This window comes from Balaenoptera borealis (assembly GCF_965194805.1).
Source record: "Balaenoptera borealis genome assembly, chromosome: 13".
Classification (NCBI taxonomy): Eukaryota; Metazoa; Chordata; class Mammalia; order Artiodactyla; family Balaenopteridae; genus Balaenoptera; species Balaenoptera borealis.
This window is the reverse complement of record NC_138870.1, coordinates 32,692,558-32,713,469: the sequence shown is the minus strand read 5'-3', so window position 1 is coordinate 32,713,469 and position 20,912 is coordinate 32,692,558. Positions and strand designations below refer to the sequence as shown.

Below are 20,912 nucleotides of genomic sequence, written 5' to 3'. Positions count from 1 at the left end.
TATAATGTCAGTCCCATAAATTGTTGATATGCTTGGTTATGACATTAACATTTGAATTCTATTACTCCCTTGTTCTGATTCTGTATTAACCAAGCAACCTTCCCATGGCAAGCTGCCAAAAGGTAGAAAATATTCACTAAGAAAATTATGCCAGTAAGCATTCCTATATATGTCACCCTTCTATTTCTTATTGTAAATTAATAAATTGACATTCTGGTGGGTAAATAAATTTCCTGAACACATAAGTCAGTTTTCTCAAATCTAATTAACACTATGATTCAGATAAGAAGATATTTTTGCACTGGTGAATATGAGGACCAAACTCTCAACTAGGGTGATATTACCAAGGTCTGACAATTGATTTTTGAGGCCAGTCTGCCCACCCTCAGACAGCATTATGCTTACCTCACTTTGTATCAGTTTAATCCTTAAACATGCATTATATTAGGTCCCAATTTGCATTCCCCAAATTTACCTAAAAACTTACATATGGTTCACTGAATATTTCTGGGTTTTTTCCTGGGATGTCTTCTCTTGGTAATCACTTTCAAATTTTCCTTTAAAAATAAAAGTATGCACTGAAATAAAACTTTAGCATAGACAATTTATATTTTTTAATTTGAAGCTTATTAGCATGACCCATATAGAGGGATGCCACTGGTCCACAATGTCATATAATAGAATGTCATTCTATTTTTAATTTCATGTTCCTCCAAACACACACACACACACATACGGATATTCATTAAAACTGAAAACAAACAAACAAAAGGCCCCAATAGATTATTACACTTTCCATCTATAACACCAACCTTTTTTATCAGAGCTGGCTGGGTAACAATCCTTCTCAAAAGATGTATTAAAATTATTTCTTTCATTATTGTTGTGCTCTTTCTGACAATTCTTGTTTGGTCGACACTTTTCTGGAAAACTTGATTTATTAAAAGTAGAATTACTAGACGTCAACTCTGGATCTGTAAAAGTACTTCTAATGCATCTATCAGTGAAATGGTTTTTATCAGAACTAATGACTGCACTGTCATAACGACACTTGTCAAAGGTTTTCTTTATCTTCTGTTGATCTATGTTTAATAAGTTGATCATATTTTCACTAATAAAAGAGTTACAATTATCTGATAGAAGGCTTGGGGTTTGCTGGTTCATATCTTCATGAGAAAACGTTTTTCTATTTTCTCCCCAAATATGTTGTAATGAATTTTTTTCAGTAATGAAGTCTGACTGTCTTCTTTCATCCATGCTTCCACAATATTCACCTACAACTATAGCAGGTCTCCTAGTAAGGAAATTTCTATTTTCTGGACTTTAGGATAAATAAAAACATATTTAGCAAGAAAAGCATAGAGCATTCTCATTTAGAAACACGTGAAGTTAAATTCTTACAGAACATACTGAGTAGCTGCTAACATTTAAGTAGACCATGTTTACATTTTTAAAATTTAAATAAATAATACTGCTTTGGGTGGAAATTTGTCTAATATCCTCTTCTAATACCTTAGTGAGTATAAAAATAATCTACACTTAGTTTAGTACTGCAACATGAAAAACTAGGATGTGGTTCAATTTACTGTTTTATTAACAAAACAAAATATGACCAATCTATAGTATGTCTTCCATAATAACGTCTAGAGAATTACCTAGGCAAACACTGTACCTAAATGCCACTCCATTTAACCAGAGAAAGACACTGTGAAGACTGCTCAGAGAAAATAATTACCCTTAGTGTTAATGTCAAATAAAATTGTTATGAGAACATTAAATCAGATATTTCTCAACCTAACAAGGAACTCAACCTAACAAACTATCTCTGAAGTTCCCAAGGAAGAGCAATATAACTACAAATGCATACGTAAGTAATAAAGCCAAGAGATAAGATGGATTAGATGAAAATGTTAGACAAGATAGCTTGCAAATTCCCTTCTAATGCATAATTATTATAAATTATTATAAATCATAATTCTAAGTTATATCCAACTTGTATTAAATAATCAAAGTTATCATGGAAAGTAATTAGAAATCAAGGTATTATGAATTTTGTTGCCTTTGACTATTTACAAATTTACTTGGGGTTGGTTTTGTTCCAGAGATTGGAGGTACCAAGGAAATTTAGAAAAACATAGACTGCTGAAACTCTGATTGAATTCCAATTTTATTTATAATTAATTTATTAAATATTTAATGAGCAAGTACACCTACTCTGTTCTAGGCAGTGTGCCATGTGTTGGGGACAGAGAGATAAAATATTTCAGTTTGGTATTAAGGAGAGAGAGAGATGTTTTGTCCATGAATGCACACAGATCATGATCCTACATTATTTCTCAATATGGGTCTTATTGGTATTTTGGGCAGAAAAATGCTACTCTGTTATTACCAAAAGGCATAATCTATAGTATGCAATAACATACACCATTAACACCAGAGAAATTTCTATTACTCTAAATGAGAAAATAAATTTAAAAGCACTTAGTAAGTTAGAAAGCATACTACAAAATGTAAATCATCATTTTAAAAGGGTATCTTAAGCATTCAGACTCAGGATAATCACTAACTCAAAAGATGTGGGCAATACAGAAGTGTATAGTGCACAGTCATTGCTCACAAGAAATAGTCTAGAAGAGGCAAGAAAAAATTAGAAAGTGAAAAGTGCTATCCTACAGTAAATTGTTACTGTAGTACATAGAAAGAAGAAATTCTTTTGATTGAGAAAAATCAGGCAGGTGGCATTTGAGTTGGGGACCAAATGTTGGGAAGAATTGTTACTTGTACAAATGAGAGAAATGATGCTAAAAATTTAAAAGTCTTATTAAGACAAATCCATCCAGTTTCTTTAACAATTTAATTTTTCCTATAGATAAATATAAAATTCATGAAAATTATGTACCAAAATAGGGATAAATTTGTTATCTAATAAAGAGTATTCAACAGATATTTAATGTATGCCTATTATGTGGTAAGGAGACAATACAGCTTATATTCTAGTGAACAAATATATTAAACAAATAAGATAATTAACCATTAATAAGTACAATGAATAAAAGAAATAAAGAATTAAACAGATAAAGATAATTATAGTGCTTTTATAAGTGCTACAAAATCACGTGATGGAATAACATGTTGGAGGTCCTGTTTCAGATAGTTTGGTCAGGAAAGTCCCTAATTAGGAAGTGATAAATAAGCTAAAAGTACAGAATGGTTAGATATGTGAGGAAAGGAGTAAGCACACCCTGGGAATGGAATAATAACAAATGCAAGGTCTGCAGCATGTTTGGGAAATGAAAAGAAGAGGAATAAAGCTAGATTAGAATCAGTAAAAGAAAACTTATGACTTAAGGCTTAAAAGGTACAAAAGGGCCAAAAATCATGCAGAGCTTTATTTCTGAAAAGAGCAATAAGAAACATTGAAAGGTTCCAAGTACAAAAGTAAAATCGACTGCTTTCTGCCTTGGAAAATATCAGTCTGATTGCTGGGTGAATATGAATTTCAGGTCTTCTGACTACCCAAATGAAGCAAAAAGGACCAGATTTATCTTCCCAACTGACCAAATTAAAAAACTAGACAAAATACATGAGTCAATGATTTTCAGACATGAGCCATCATGTAGAACAGGACAATGATCCCTGAGAAAGAGAAAACAAATCAAATGAACCCTATAACTGCTCCTAGCTTACTACCTTGAGAGTGTATCCAAGCCACAGAATACTTGAATACTTGGAGGGGAAACCTAGTCAGAGCCCACAGATTACCCTTCCTGAGGAAACAGGGCTGGGGGTTCAGGGAGACTACAGAAAATAGAGTTCCCAGGGCAGAGTACCATGAAGGAGGGTGTTTCAAAAAGAGGAAGCTCCAGAGATCTACAGAGTTCTCAAATCTTTAACCAAGTACTGACCAGCACATACATATGAAGCAATTAGTCAAGGCTGGGAAAAGAACCACCCAACATGAGAAGATGGAACAATTCCAGGAACTCACACAAGGATGGGAAAATTTTGTGTTCTCATCAACCAGAGTGGAAAACCTTGTAATTCAAAGGAAATTGGAGAGGACTCAGAAGAGTATAGCCTCAGCAGAGGGCAAATTAACCATAGACTGAAGGTGTATCTGGTCCTGCTTAACAAAGTTTAAAGCAACCCTCAATAAAATCATACTACTTCCAAGTAACTAAACTGTATCCCAGAACAAAGCTTAAGATGATCTATAGGAATAAAAGATTTCCAGAAACCAAAAAGATAATTCACAATGTATAGAATCTAAACAAAATTTGCAAGAATGCAAAGAAGCAGAAAGTTACAATCTGTAATGAGGAGGAAAATCAGTTATTAGAAATAGACTAAGAAATGACACAAAATGATATAATTTATAGACAAAGACATTAAAAGAGTTATCCTAACTATGTTCCCTATATTCAAGAAGCTAAAGGAAAGACTTAGCATGTTGAATAGATACAAGGAAAATAAAAAGAAGAGTTAAATCAAACTTCTAGAGATGAAAAATACACTGAATAAATTTACCAGTATTACATACCAAAGAAGATACAATTAGTGAATTTGAAGGTCTAACAATATATATAAAATGAAAGGAGAGGGAAAAAATGGAAAATAAATAGAGCATCAGCAAACTGTTACAAAACTTCAGTTGGACTACTTTACATATTTTTTGGGATCCCAAAGAAGACAGGAGAGGAATCAGAAAAAATATTAGAAAAATTAATGACTGAATTTTTTCCAAATTTTGTAAAAACAATAAGTCCACAGATCCAAGATGCTCAACACAGCCCAAACACAAGAAATAGGAAACAAACATCCTAATCCTAATGGAGAGAAATCCACAGTAGAAAATCTGTGGTAGAGAATCCATGATGAAAAATCTTAAAAACAGAGAAAATTGTACATTATATATACACAGATATTAAGATAAGAATGACAGCAAACTTCTAGTTGGAAACAATGGTACTCAAAGACATTTTTCAAAAAGAAGAGAACAATAAAGACTTAAAAATATACAAGAGATGAATTAATCACCAGCAGACCCACACTATAAAAAATGTTAAAGAAAGCCTTTTAAACAGAAGCAAAATGTCACCAGATGTAAATCTAGATCTGCACAAAATAATGAAGACCACCAAAAATGATAAATTTGAACTAAATATAAAAAATTGCTTACTTATTTTTTAACTCTCTCTAAAACAAAAATAATGGATTTATAACATATATATAAGTAAAATGTATGAATACAACAAACACAAAGGCTAAAGGAAAGAAATAGAAGCATACCATTATAAGTCTCATATTATATTTGAATTGGCATAATATAACTTGAAGACAGTCCATGATAAATTAAATATATACTATAAAATCTAAAGCAATCACTGAAAAACAAAAAACAGAGTTATATCTAATAATACTTGGAGAAAGCAAAAAATGATCCAGAAATTTCATGGAGAAATCTAGAAAACAAATAGGTTTTCATAAACTCTCAGCCATCCCTGGTGGTCTGGAAAGCTGCAAACATGTATAAGGCTGTGAGCACATACAGGAGAGAGCAATCAGAAAAAATATGTAAAAAATATTTGAAAAATTAATGACTGAATTTTTTCCAAATTTTGTAAAAACAGTAAGAAGTCCACAGATCCAAGACGCTCAACACAGTCCAAACACAAGAAATAGAAAACAAACATCCTAATCCTAATGGAGAGAAATCCACCGTAAAAAATCTGTGGTAGAGAATCCACGATAAAAGAATCTTAAAAACAAAGAAAATTATATATTATATATACACAGATATTAAGATAAGAATGACAGCAAACTTCTAGTTGGAAACAATGCCACTCAAAGACATTTTTCAAAATGTCTTTGAAAAATAACACTCATCCTGGCTGAATGTGAGGTATCCACTCATACCTGGCTGAATGTAAGGTCTTATGCCCAGGAGGAAGTCTTATTAGCTCAAGGTGTTTAAACACAACCTCCAACTAATCATTGGTTGACCTCTAAGCACTGCTTTACAGCTTTAAATGTCTATATTAAAAGAGAAGAAAAATATCAAATCAATAAGTTAAGCTTACACCTTAAGAAACTAGGAAAAAAAGGAGGCCAAACTAAATCCAAAGTAAGTAGAAAAAGAAAATCATAAACAATAGGGCAGAAATCAATGGAATAGAAAAAAAATAGAGAAAATTGATGAAACTCAAAACAGCAAATAAAATTAGCAAATCTTTAGTTATACTGACCAAGAAAAAAAGTAGAAAAGACACAGATCTGGAATTAAACAGGTTAAACAAGGATATCAACACTTACCTTATAGAAATTAAAAGGACTTCAGGGGAATACTATGAACAACTTTATGCAAACAAATTATACAACTTAGATGAAATGGATGAATTCCTATAAAAACGCACATTAACACAAAGTACTCAAGAAGAAATTTAAAAATCTGATTAGACCTATAACAACTAAAAATAAAAAGAATTATTAGTTAAAAGTCTTCCCACTAAGAAAAGCCAAGGTGCAAAAACACTTAAAGAAGAAATAACCAATCCTCCACAAATTCTTCCATTAAATAGAGGAGGAAACGCTTTCCAACTTGTTCTATGAAGCCAGGAGTATTACTCTGTTACCAAAGCCAGACAAAGACATCACAAGAAAAGAAAAATTCAGACCAATATTTCTCATGAGTATAGATGTAAAAATCATTAAAAAATTAGCAAAATAAATCCAGCACTTTATGAAATGGGTTATGTAACATGATTAAGCAGCCTTTACTGCAGGAAGGCAAGGTGGTTTAACATTTGAAAATAAGGTAATATATTATATATATTAATAGAATAAAGAAAAAAAAACTACATGATAATCTCAAGGGACACAGAATGAGCATTTGACAAAAATCCATGATAAAAACTTTCAATAAACTAGGAATAGAGGGCAAACTGACAAAGGGCACTTACAAAAAAACCTAAAGCTAATATCATTCTTAATAGTGAAAGGTTAAATGCTTTTTCCCTAAGACTCAGAACAATGTAAACACGCCCACTCTTGTCACTGCTATTCAGCACTGTATTAGAGGTTCAAGTCACTGCAGTCAGGCAACAAAGCAAAAGGCATTCAGATTGAAAGGGGAAAGGTAAAAACATCTATATTTATAGACAGCATAATCCAATATGGTGAAAATCCTAAAGAACTCATAAAACTACTAGTAGAACTAATAATACGGCAAGGTCAAAGGATACAATTTCAATATACAAAACTGTATAACTATATACAAGCAATGAATAATCCAAAAATAATATTAACAAAATAATTGCAAAGATATTGGCCTGTAATTTTCTTTTTGGTAGTGTCTTTGTCTGGTTTTGGTATCAGAGTGATGGTAATGGCTTCACAGAATGTCTTTGGGAGTGTTCCTTCCTCTTCAATCTTTTGGAAGAGTTTGAGAAGGATCAGTACAAGTTCTTCTTTGTATGTTTGGTAGAATTCACCTGTGAAGCCATCTGGTCCTGGACTTATGTTTGAATGGAGTTGTTTTTTGTTTTTGTTTTTTTTATTACAGATTCTATTTCATTTCTAGTGATTGGTCTGTTCAAGTTATCTATTTCTTCTTGACTCAGTCTTGGCAAGCTGTATGTTTCTAGAAAGTTGTCCATTTCTTCTAGGTTGTCAAATTTGTTGGCATATAATTGTTCATAGTAATCTCTTATGGATTTTTGTATTTCTGTGGTATCAGTTATGATTTCTCCTTTCATTTCTTATTTTCTTTATTTGGGTCTTCTCTCTTTTCTTTGTGAGCCTGGCCAGAGGTTTGTCAATTTTGTTTACCCTTTCAAAGAAGCAACTCTTGGTTATACTGATTTTTTTCTATTGTTTTTAATCTCTATTTTATTTATTTCCTCTCTGATTTTTATTATCTGTTTCCTTCTGCTAACTTTAGGTTTTGTTTGTTTTTCTTTTTCTAATCCTTTTAGGTGGTGGGTTAGGTTGTTTATTTGACATTTGTCTTGTTTCTTAAAGAAGACCTGTACTGCTATGGAACCTCCCTTTAAGAACTGCTTTTACTGCATCCCATACATTTTGTTTGGTTGTGTTTTCATTGTCATTTGCCTCAAGGCATTTTAAAATTTCTTCCTGATTTCATCGTTGACCCATTGGCTTTTTAGTAAAAAGAAAATTACAGGCCAACGTCTTTGATGACTATAGATGCAAAAATTTTCAACAAAACATTAGCAAACCAAATCCAACAACACATAAAAAAGATCATACACCATGACCTAGTTGGATTCATCCCAGGGTCACAAGGATGGTTCAACATATGCAAATTAATCAATGTGATACACCACGTCAACCAAAGAAAAGATAAAAACCACATGATCATCTCAATAGATTCAGAAAAAGCATCTGATAAAATTCAACATCCATTAATGATAAAAACCCTTATGAAAGTGGGTATAGAAGGAACATATCTCAACATAATAAAATATTTTTATGACAAACCCACAGCCAATATAATACGCAATGGTGAAAAGCTGAAAGCCTTCCCGCTAAAATCTGGAACAAGACAAGGATGCCCACACTCATCACTTCTCTTCAACATAGTATTGGAAGTCCTAGCCACAGCAATCAGATAAGAAAAAGAAATAAAAGGTATTCAAATTGGTAGGGAAGAGGTAAAATTGTCATTATATGCAGATGACATGATATTATATATAGAAAACCCTAAAGACTCCATACAAAAACTACTAGAATTGATAAATAAATTTAGCAAGGTAGCAGGATACAAGATTAACATACAGAAATCAGTTGAATTTCTTTATACTAACAATGAAATATCAGAAAGAGAATGTAAAAAAATCAATACCTTTTAAAATCACATCAAAAAAAGAAAAAAACAACTTAGGAATCAACCTCACCAAGGAGGTGAAAGACATATGTTGAGAACCACAAAACATTAATAAAGGAAATCTTGAAAGTAATGCAAAGAAATGGAAAGATATCCCATGTTCTTGGAATGGAAGAATTAATACTGTTAAAATGGCCACACTACCCAAAGCAATCTACAGATTTAATGTGACCCCTAGCAAATTACCCATGACATTTTTCACAGAACTAGAACAAATAATCCTAAAATTTATATGGAACCATGTGAGACCCAGAATTGCCAAAACAATCCTGAGGAAAATGAACTGAGCAGGAGGCATGACCCTCCCAGACTTCAGACAATACTACAAAGCTACAGTAATCAAAACAGTGTGGTATTGGCACAAAAACAGACATACGGATCAATGGAACAGAATAGAGAACCCAGAAATAAACCCACATGCTTATGGACAATTAATCTTTGACAAAGGAGGCAAGAATACACAATAAAAGACAGTCTTTTCAGCAAGTGGTATTGGGAAATTTGGACAGCTGCATGTAAATAAATGAAGTTAGAACACACCTTCACACCATACACAAAAATAAACTCAAAATGGCTTAAAGACTTAAATATAAGACAAGACACTGTAAAACTCCTAGTAGAGAACATAGTTAAAACATTCTCTGACATAACATTGTACCAGCGTTTTCTTAGGTCAGTCTCCCAAGGCAATAGGAATAAAAGCAAAAATAAACAAATGGGACCTAATCAAACTTGTAAGCTTTTGCACAGCAAAGGAAACCATAAGCAAAATGAAAAGACAACCTATGTATTAGGAGAAAATACTTGCAAATGATACAACGGACAAGGGCTTAATTTCCAAAATATACAAACAGCTCCTACAATTCAGTAACAAAAAAAAAATAACCCAATCAAAAAATAGGCAGAAGACCTAAACAGACAATTCTCCAAAGAAGACATACATATGGCCGATAGGCACATGAAAATATTAGCTCAAAATTGCTAATTCTTAGCGAAATGCAAATCAAAACTACAATGAAGTATAACCTCACACCAGTCAGAATGGCCATCGTTAAAAAGGCTACAAATAAATGCTGGAGAGGTTGTGGAGAAAAGGGAACCCTCCTACGCTATTGGTAGGAATGTAATTTGGTACAGCCACTCTGGAAAACAGTATGGAGGTTCCTCAAAAAACCTAAAAATAGAGTTGCCATATGATCCAGCAATCCCACTCCTGGGCATATACCCAGAAAAATATATAATTCAAAAAGATACCTGCACCCCTATATTCATAGCAGCACTATTTACAATAGCCAAGACATGGAAACAACCTAAATGCCCATTGATGGATTAAGATATATATATATAATGGAATATCAGGCAGCCATAAAAAAGAATAAAATAATGCCACTTGCAGCAACATGGATGGACCTAGAGATTATCACACTAAGCGAAGTAAGTCAGAAAGAGAGAGACATACCATATGATATCACTTATATGTGGAATCTAAAATATGACACAAATGAACATATCTATGAAACAGAAACAGACTCACAGACATAGAGAACAGACTTGTGGTTGCCAAGGGGGTGCTGGGGGGGAGGGAAGGATTGGGAGTTTGGGATTAGTAGATGCAAACTATTATATATAGGATGGATAAACAACAAGGTCCTACTGTACAGAACAGGGAACTATATTCAATATCCTGTGATAAACCATAATGGAAAAGAATATGAAAAAGAATATATATGTATGTGTGTGTGTGTATATATATATACATATATATGTATGTGTGTGTATAACTGAGTCACTTTGCTGTACAGCAGAAATTAACACAATATAAATCAACTATACTTCAATAAAACTTAAAAAAAGAAAATAATTCCAATCACAGCAGCATAAAAAGAATTAAATACGTAGGAATAAATTTAACAATATAACCATGAGGCTTATACACTGAAAACTACTGTAAATTACTGAGAAAAATTAAAGAAGATTAAATACAATGGAATATTATTCAGCCATAAAAAGAAAATCCTTCTATTTGTGACAACATGAAAGAACATGGAGGATATTTTGCTAAGTGAAAAGTCAGACACAGAAAGACAAATACTGTATGATCTTACTTATATGTAGAATCTAAAAAGCCAAACTCAAAAATGCAGAGAGTAGAATGGTGGTTGCCAGGGGCTGGGAAGTGGGAGAAATGGGAAATATTGGTCAAAGGGTACAAATTTCTAGTTATAAGATGAAGAAGTTCTGGGGATCTAGTGTACAGCATGGTGACTACAGTTCTTAATACTATATTTACACTGGAAATTTGTTAACAGAGTAGATCTTAAGTGGTCTTACCACACATACAATAATGGTAACTATGTGAGGTGATGGATGTGTTAATTAGCTTGATTGTGGTAATCATTTCAAAATGTGTATGTATATTAAATCATCACAGTGAACATTTTAAATATATACAATTTTTATTTGTCAGTTATATGTCATTAAAGCTGGAGAGAAAGAAAACCACACTTCAAACACACTGGAAGGCTCTCTCATGTCCCTCCAAGTCCATACCTCTGAAAAGTAACCACCATTCTGATTACTGTTGCTACACATTATTTTAGCCTGTCTTTGAGCTTCACTTAAATTGAATTATACAATGGTTCTCTTTTTGTGTTGAGATTTATTCATGTTCTTGCTTGCTATTACATATATTAGCAGTCCATTCTTTTTCTTTTCCGTGTACTATTCCATTATATGAATATTATATAATATTCTATTCTTAATGGACTTCTGGGTTAGTTCAAGTTTGGGGCTATTAAGAATAAAGCTGCTATGACATACAAGAAAATCGATTAGGAGAAACATTTCATGCTCATGGATTGGAAGAATCACTTTGTTAAAATTGTTAAATTTTATTGTTAAAATGTTAAAATTTCTCCCATATTGATCTATAGATTCAACACAATCCCTATAAAAATCAAATTAAACTTTTTTTCCCCAGAAACTGACTGGCTGATCCTAAAACTTATATGAAAATGCAAAGAGCTAAGACAAGCTAAAACATTTTTGAAAAAGAAGAACAAATTGGAGGACTAATACAAGTCCCAATTTCAAAACTTATACTAAAGCTTTAGTATACAGTGTGACAAACAAAGATAGACATGATTGATAAATAAAACAGAATTGAGATTACAAGGGAAAAAACCATATTTTTGGTCAATTAATTTTCAACAAAAGTCTCAAAGCACTCAGTGGGGAAAAGTTATTCTTCTCTTTCCACAAATGCAAATGATGAAATTAGATCCTTACCTCACACCATACATAAAAATTAACTCAACAATATTAGATTGAAAACTACAAGACAGAAGAAAACATAAGAGACAATCTTCCTGGCCTTGTCTTAGGCAAAGATTTGTTAACTTTGACACCATATGCATGATTCATAAATAAAAATATTAATAAATTTGATTTCATCAAAATTAAAACTTTCGTAAAAATGTTTGGTGTCAAAAAGACACCATTAAGAAAATGAAAAGGGTAAGCATTTCACCAAAGATACATAAATGGCTAGTAAGCACATGAAAAGATGCCAACATCATTAGTCATTAGGGAAATGCAAAATTAAAACCCCAATGAGACACCACTACATGTTGACTAGAATGGTGTAAATTTAAAAAAACTGATTGTACCAGTGTTGTCAAGTATGTGTTGCAAATGGAACTCTCACTCATTGCTCATGGGAATGCAAAAATGACACAGATCACTTGGGAAAACAGTTTGTCAGTTTCTTGAAAAGTTAAACATACACCTACCATATGACCCAGCTATTCCACTTGTAGATATTTACCCAAAATAAATGAAAGCATATGTCCAAACGAAGATTTCAGCATCAATGTTCATAGTAGCTTTATTTGGAATTGCCAAAACTGGGAGAAAAACACCCAAATGTCCATCAACAGATGAATAAATTGTGCTATGTCCATACAATGGAATACTACTCAGCAATAAAAAGAAACAGACTTATTGATACATACAATAAACAATACAGATGAATCTCAAAATAATTATGCCGAGTGAAAAAAGCTAAACGAAAAAAAGGGAGAACATATTGTATGATGCCACTTAAAGACTAATCAATAGTGACAGAAAGCAGATCAGCAGTTGTCTTGGGACTGGAGTAAGGGATGTGAAGTGACCAGAAGAAGCGATTACAAAGGTGCCCAAGAAACTACTGGAGATGATAAATAAGTTCACTATTTTTAACACAGGTCAAAACTTACTGAAGTGCACATTTTAGATAAGTTCACTTTGTTGTACGTTGATTATACATTAATAAAGTTGTAAAAAAAATTTATCTCAGGACAAAGAGAAAACAAAAAGAACTGTTTTGTGGCTATTACAATACTCCAGGCAAGAAGCAGTGGTTGCTTAGACTGGGATGGAACCCTTTGAGATGAAAATGTAAGTATATAATTTTAAAGTTTATTAGAATACAGAAATGACAATACTTTGAAATGTATACTGGAAGATGAAGAAAAGGAAGGAATCAAGGACAATTTTTATTTTGGCTTAAGCAGCTGAGTGAATAGTGTTGCCGTTTACTAACATGAAGAAGACTGGGGTAGGATTACAGAGTCAAGGTTTCTCACCACAATTACCAAGAGTAATTCAAACTGGTTTGACAAGTTCAATGGATTTAAAACAAATAACTAGGGTTTATACACAGAAATCTAGAAAATAAAAATAAGACACTGATCAACTATCATAAATATGAAAAAGAAATTAATATGATTATGACACAGCAAAAGAAACTAGTAATTCATGGAGATTATGAAACAGGTACAAAACACCTTGGCCCCAAATATGTTTTAAAATAAATAAATGAAAGGTAAATGTGCACATTAGAAAATAATTACTTACAAGTGTTTTAGTGAAATGCTACATTTTACTGATAATGTTTTTTTTTCTAGAAGTAATATTTAGGTCTGCTTACATTTCTAACAAAAAATATTTGTATCTATTAAAAGTCAAATTAATAATTCAAGGAAAGAATGCTACAGGTTCTTTATTATGTTCAACATCTTTGCTTACCTGTTTAATCTTTCAAGTAATGGTCCAAATTGTGCTATTTCATATGATGGACTGAAAGTATCTTGACTTTCATTTAATTTAGAAACCAAGGAATTAGAATAATCAACACTACTGAGCTGCAAAAAGAAAGGAAGAGCCTGCCAAAGTGGTAAATGTACATATATACAAGTTAAATTATTTATCACAATGCCATTTAAGTGAACATATATATACAAAAATGTATTATTTTAGTCTAAAAGAAAGTAATTGTGTCCTAATTGAAAACAAAATAAATACTGTTATAACAATGAAAGCAATATCAGTATTTGAGTAATTATTGAAATAACAGGGTTAATACTATGGTGAGCTAAACATTTTCTCAGAGATTAAAAAAAAAGATTAAAAAAATACCCAGTACACCAGGATATTGAGTAAATAAAAGTTAAATTTCTCTGACAAAAAATACATGATCTCTCCCAAGAAAACAGCTGTACTTATCTCAGTTTTTCCATTTACTGAGTAATTTTAGACTGCTACTTTAATATTTCCAAATACCAATATCATTGAATACAAAATGGGGAAAGTGTTGGAAGACTATTGTGAAAAGCAGTTGAGATAATCCATTTATTAATGTGGAAAGTACCATATAAATATAAGATATTGTATTGGCTCAGCACTAATCTATCCAGCAATAATAGTTTATATCTGTAGTATATATTTATCTACAAGTCATCAAACATAGAAATGACAAGTCCAAAGACAATCAGTGACAGAAACAGGAAAAAAAGAGGGGGAGACAAAAAGAGATACTGAAAGTCTTAAAAAATAAAAGGTTTGAAGTGAGGGAGAGCTGAAAATAAAGTCTGATAATACATCGCACATCTCAGCCTCAGAGAGACAGTGACAGAGGTGCAGAGACAAAGGTGCATCCCTTGAAGTGAGAAACAAATAAACAAATCAAAAGAGAAGGGTATATTATATATGGGCTCAAATACTACTTCTCTAGGGAAGTGAGAAGTGAGCCCCAGACCACTTTTTCTTCTAACATGTTTTTTCAACTCATTTTCTTTTGTATCATATAATTTCATTTTAATTCTTCTCACTTTTCTTGAAATCCCTCCAAATAAACTATTAAATACTTCATTAAAAGGTCACAATGTGACAATATGCCTTGGACAGGGACATTAAACTCTCTTTTTCTCTTCTGTCCTATTAAGAATAACATTATTTACCCCTCTGGAGATAATCACTAACCTGCAGTCTATAAGTAGGAGATTACAGAGCATTTCATTCTCTAGCCTATAAACTATTTAACAGAATAAGGATGAGTTATAAGCTGATCTAGGATGCAAGTTTTAGTCTTGTAAAATACAAACTGAATGGGTAATTGGATGTTTTTCACTGCATCTTTCAAAAATTATTGGGTCCTCAAATTAATAAGGCTAACACACATCACTGAAACATAATACTTCATTTTCTCTTTTCTGAAAAACAGAAAACATACTTTAATAAAATTGAATCATGTTATATATTATATATAACTATAATATAGCATGATATATAACTATAATTTATAAATTTATAATTATAAATTAATTTAAAAATAATAAATACATAAATATGGCATAAAACTACTGCATGCTAAAAATGGGAGAAATTCAAAACTAAATATTCCTGTTAATAAGACAATGTTTATATAACCATTTTCCTATCATTATACATTAGTAATCTTTAATAATTTTATTTTTAAACTCTATATAAATTTAATAAAAAATCATTTCTTGGTATGTTCTATGGCAGATATATTTCAGAATTTTAAATTTTGGACATTTTCATATTTTTACTTTAGAGCACACAATGATTGAACAATATTTTAGCACTATACATCTCTATATAAATATATTTGTATAATTATAATTGAAGTGCATATAACCAGTTGTCATCTGACAAATCATAAAAAGAATCAAGCCATCACAACTCATACTTTAACAGGCTACTATGATATCACTGAGATTATGTACTGCTATTCACAAGAGCCTTTCCATAACATGTCTACCGGGCCACCATGACATCACCAACTAGCTATTTACTGTGATTACAATCATACTACTATATAACACACTGAACGATTTTCAATTTCACTATCAATTTTATAAAAAATGATTTTTTTCAAAGATTTTTAAAGAACACTCCAGTTTTTGGATTCATAATCTTCTACAGTGCAGAGAATTAAGTTTTTGACCTTTGAGGAACTATTACACTTAATTTATATCTTATTTTAGCTATATCTATAGCAATTCACAACTAATATTTTTAAATCTATAAAAAGAGAAAAGAACATATCATAAAAATATAATAATATCAAAATGCTAAGAACTCGTGATCCAAAGATACCTGTTCATTCTGCTTCTCTTCATATGCAACTTTCTGAAGACTAGGTGCTATTCTGGGAATGAAATTTAGTTCTGTAATATTTCTATTGGAAGATAATTCAGCTGAAAAAGATGGTGGAGTGAAACTGCAGTTTTCTGTTCTGTTGAATTGAGGTTCAAACATCCTATATGAGTCCATGACTTGTGATGACTATATGAAAGAAGATACCATCATTTGATTTGTCAAAATGTAAAAACCAGAGAAGATAAAAGTGAAAATAGAAGTGCAAAAAGGTCATGGGTTGCAGAAAAAGTCCCAAGGAAAGGCAAGCCCATCAGTAATGGACAAGACTTATTAAGACAAGAGAGGTTATCAACTAAGATTATACTTAAGAGTTCCTTTTCATTTGCCTTTATCACATTCGGTCCCCTCCATCCTCAAGCCCCATTCTCCTACATGCCATCTCCTAAAGACGGAAAACCTGAGTTTCATTAACCCACATTACAGGTGAAAAGATTTCCAAGAGATTTTAGTATCACTGTTGTTACCTTTCTCTAGTATAACTTTAGCAATTCAAAGGAAAAAAAGGGTAATAATATAGCCTTAGAACTTAATATTTCAAGCTTTAATCACAATCTGTGCATTTTCTAATTGATTAAAATTTTATTTGCTAAAAGTAGTTCTAAGAGGGAAGTGTATAGTGATACAAGCTTACTTCAGAAAACAAGAAAAACCTCAAACAACCTAACCTTACACCTGAAGCAACTACAGAGCGAAGAACAAACAAAACCCAAAGTTAGTAGAAGGAAAAAAAATCATAAAGATCAGAGCAGAAATAAATGGGATAGAGACCAAGAAAACAATAGAAAAGATCAATGGAATTAAAAGTTGGTCCTTTGAAAAGCTAAACAAAATTGATAAACCTTTAGCCAGACTCATAAAGAAAAAGGGGAGAGCGCCCAAAGCAATAAAATGAGCAATGAAAAAGAAGTTACAACCAACACCACAGAAATACAAAGGACCATAAGAGACTGCTACAAACAACTATATGCCAAGAAAATGGACAACCTAGAAGGAATGTACAAATTCTTAGACAGATACAATCTCCCAAGACTGAACCAAGAAGAAATAGAAAATATGACAGACCAATCATAAGTACTGAAATTTAATCTGTGATTTAAAAACTCCCAACAAACAAAAGTCCAGGACCAGATGACTTAACAGGAGAATTTTGCCAAATATTTAGAGAAGAGTTGACATCTACCCTTCCGAAACCATTCCAAAAAATTGCAGAGAAAGGAACACTTCGAACTCATTCTATGAGGCCACCATCACCCTGATACAGAAACCAGACAAAGATACCTCCAAAAAAGAAAATTACAGGCCAATATCACTGATGAACTTGGATACAAAAATCCTCAACAAAATATTGGCAAATCGAATCCAACAACACATTAAAAGGATCATACACTATGATCAAGCGGGATTTATACCAGGGATGCAAGGATTTTTCAATATCCACAAATTAATCAGCGTGATACACCACATTAACAAACTGAAGAATAAAAACCATATGATCATCTTAACAAATACAGAAAAAGCTTTTGATAAAATTCAACATCCCTTTATGAAAAAAACTCTCCAAAAAGTGGTCATAGAGGGAACATACCTCAACATAATAATGGCCATATATGACAAACCCACAGATAACATCATACTCAACAGTGAAAAGCTGAAAGCATTTCCTCTAAGATCAGGAACAAGACAAGAATGTCCACTCTTGTGGACACAGTTTCTCTTTTTTTTAAAGTTCCAAACATAAGCTATATCATATGATATTTATTCAACACAGTTTTAGAAGTCCTAGCCATGGCAATCATAGAAGAAAAAGAAATAAAAGGAATCCAAACTGGAAAACAGGAAGTAAAACTGTCACTGCACATGACATGATAATATACATAGAAAATTCTAAAGATGCTACCAGAAAACTACTAGAGCTCATCAGTGAATTCGGTAAAGCTGCAGGACACAAAATTAATACATAGAAATCTGTTCCATTTCTATATGCTAACAATGAAAGATCAGAAAGAGAAATTAAGGAAACAATCCCATTTACCATCGCATCACAAAGATTAAAATATCTAGGAATAAAACCGACCTAAGGAGGCAAAAGACCTGTACTCTGAAAACTATAAGACACTGATGAAAGAAACTGAAGGTGACACAAACAGTTGGAAAGATACACCGTGTTCCTGGATTGGAAGAATTAATGTTGTTAAAATGACTGCACTGTCCAAGGTAATCTACAGATTCAATGTCATCCCTACCAAATTACCAATGGAATTTTTCACAGAATTAGAACAAAATTTTTAAAAATTTGTATGGAAACACAAAAGACCCCAAATTGCCAAAGCAATTTTGAGAAAGAAAAACAGAGCTGGAGTAATCAGGCTCCCTGACTTCAGATTACAAAGCTACAGTAATCAAAACATATGGTACTGGCACAAAAATAGACATATAGATCAATGGAACAGGATAGAAAGCCCAGGCACCTATGGCTAATTAATCTATGACAAAGGGAGAAAAGACAGTCTCTTCAATAAGTGGTGCTGGGGAACCTGGATAGGTACATGTAAAAGAATGAAATTAGAACATTCTCTAATACAATGTAAAAAATAAAGTCAAAATGGATTAAAGACCTAAATGTAAGATTGGATACTATAAAACTCCTAGAGGAAAACATAGGCTGAACACTCTTTGACATAAATCACAGTGATATCTTTTTGGATCCATCTCTTGGAATAATGGAAATAAAAACAAAAATAAACAAATGGGATCTAATTAAACTTAAATGCTTTTGCAGCAAAGGAAACCATAAAAAAATCAAAAGACAACCTACAGAATGGGAGAAAATATTTGCAAGTGATGCGACTGACAAGGGATTAATTTCCAAAATATACAAACAGTTCATACAGCTCAATAGCAAAAAAACAAATAACCTATCAAAAACTGCGTAGTAGATCTAAATAGACATTTCTCCAAAGAAGACATACAGGTAGATAAAAGACACATGAAAAGATGCTCAACATTGCTAATTATTTGAGAAATGAAAATCAAAACTACAATGAGGCATCACCCCAACACTGGTCAGAATGGCCATTAAAAAGTCTACAAACAATAAATGCTGGAGAGGGTGTGGAGAAAAGGGAACCCTCCTACACACTGTTGGTGGGAATGTAAATTGGTACAGCCACTTTGGAGAACAGTATGAAGGTTCCTTAAAAACTAAAAATAGAGCTACCATATGATCCTGCAATCCTACTCCTGGGCATATATCTGGGGAAAACCATAATTCGAAAAGCTACATGCACCCAAACGTTCTTTGCAGCACTATTTACAATAGCTAAGATGTGGAAGCAACCTAAACGTCTACCAATAGATGAATGGATAAAGAAGATGTGGTTTATAGTTACAATGGAATATTACTCAGCCATAAAAAAGAATGAAATAATGTCTTTTGCAGCAACATGGATAGACCTAGAGATTACCAGACTAAGTGAAGTCAGACAGAGAGAGACAAATATCATAAGATATAGCTTATATGTGGAATTAAAAAAAAAAAGATACAAATGAACTTATCTACAAAACAGAAATAGGCCCACAGACATAGAAAACAAACTTACAGTTACCAAAGTGGAAAGGGAGGGGGGGATAAATTAAGAAGTTGGAATTAAGGTATAAACACTAGTATATACAGAATGGATAATAAACAAGTCCTACTGTATAGCACAGAAAAATACACTCAATATTTTGTAATAACCTATGAGGGAAAAGAATCTGAAAGAGAATATATATATACATATACACATATATACATATATATATATAACTGAATCACTGTGCTGTACACCTGAAACTAACATGACCTGCAAATCAACTATACTTCAATTTAAAAAAATTAAAATGTTTAAATTAAAAATAATTTATTTGCTAAAAAATAATCATTTGCAATACTTTAAAAAATAATCTTAGGAACAATGTGAATATTGAAAATCACAATTTGATGTAAAATAAAACAATCTGATCACTATGTTTGAAGAGATGAATTGCTCGATGATCACATGAACCCAAAGTAGGAATCTCCAAATGAATTATCCTTTGCAGTTTGTCAGTAACAAGCAGAATCAAATGTTATGCACACGTAGGCCTAGTCTACCTTACCAGAACTCCAAATTGTTTCTCATAAGCAATCAGTTAAAATATTCTTAAGGTATAGGTTCCTTACGTTAAAAACTTTTAAAAGAATAATTTTAAGGACTATAATTTTCTCCAGTATTTGAAAAATTTATATCATTTAGTGGCATGTCACAATTGTCAAAATAATTAATAAAATTTAAAAAAAAACCTCACCTGAACTGGATCAAATTCTTCCTTGCTGCTTAGTCTTTGAGAGTATATACTAACAAAAATAAAATTTTAAGGTTAAAAATATAGCTGGCAATAAAATTGACCATCTTTTTATATCTACTTAAAATTCATACGGTTCTACACAAATACTTGAAAACATATGGAATTCTAAGTAACT

The 20,912-nt window shown here is 32.0% G+C and overlaps 1 protein-coding gene across 1 annotated transcript in view; it reads right to left on the bottom strand.

Annotated features, from left to right (window-relative positions):
- Window positions 1-20,912, bottom strand: part of REDIC1 (regulator of DNA class I crossover intermediates 1) — an 80,707-nt gene that overhangs the window by 46,640 nt on the left and 13,155 nt on the right. The window contains 4 exon segments of the mRNA XM_082349510.1: window positions 488-557; window positions 813-1,321; window positions 13,976-14,091; window positions 20,738-20,786. Coding sequence (XP_082205636.1) covers window positions 488-557; window positions 813-1,321; window positions 13,976-14,091; window positions 20,738-20,786 — 744 coding nt within the window.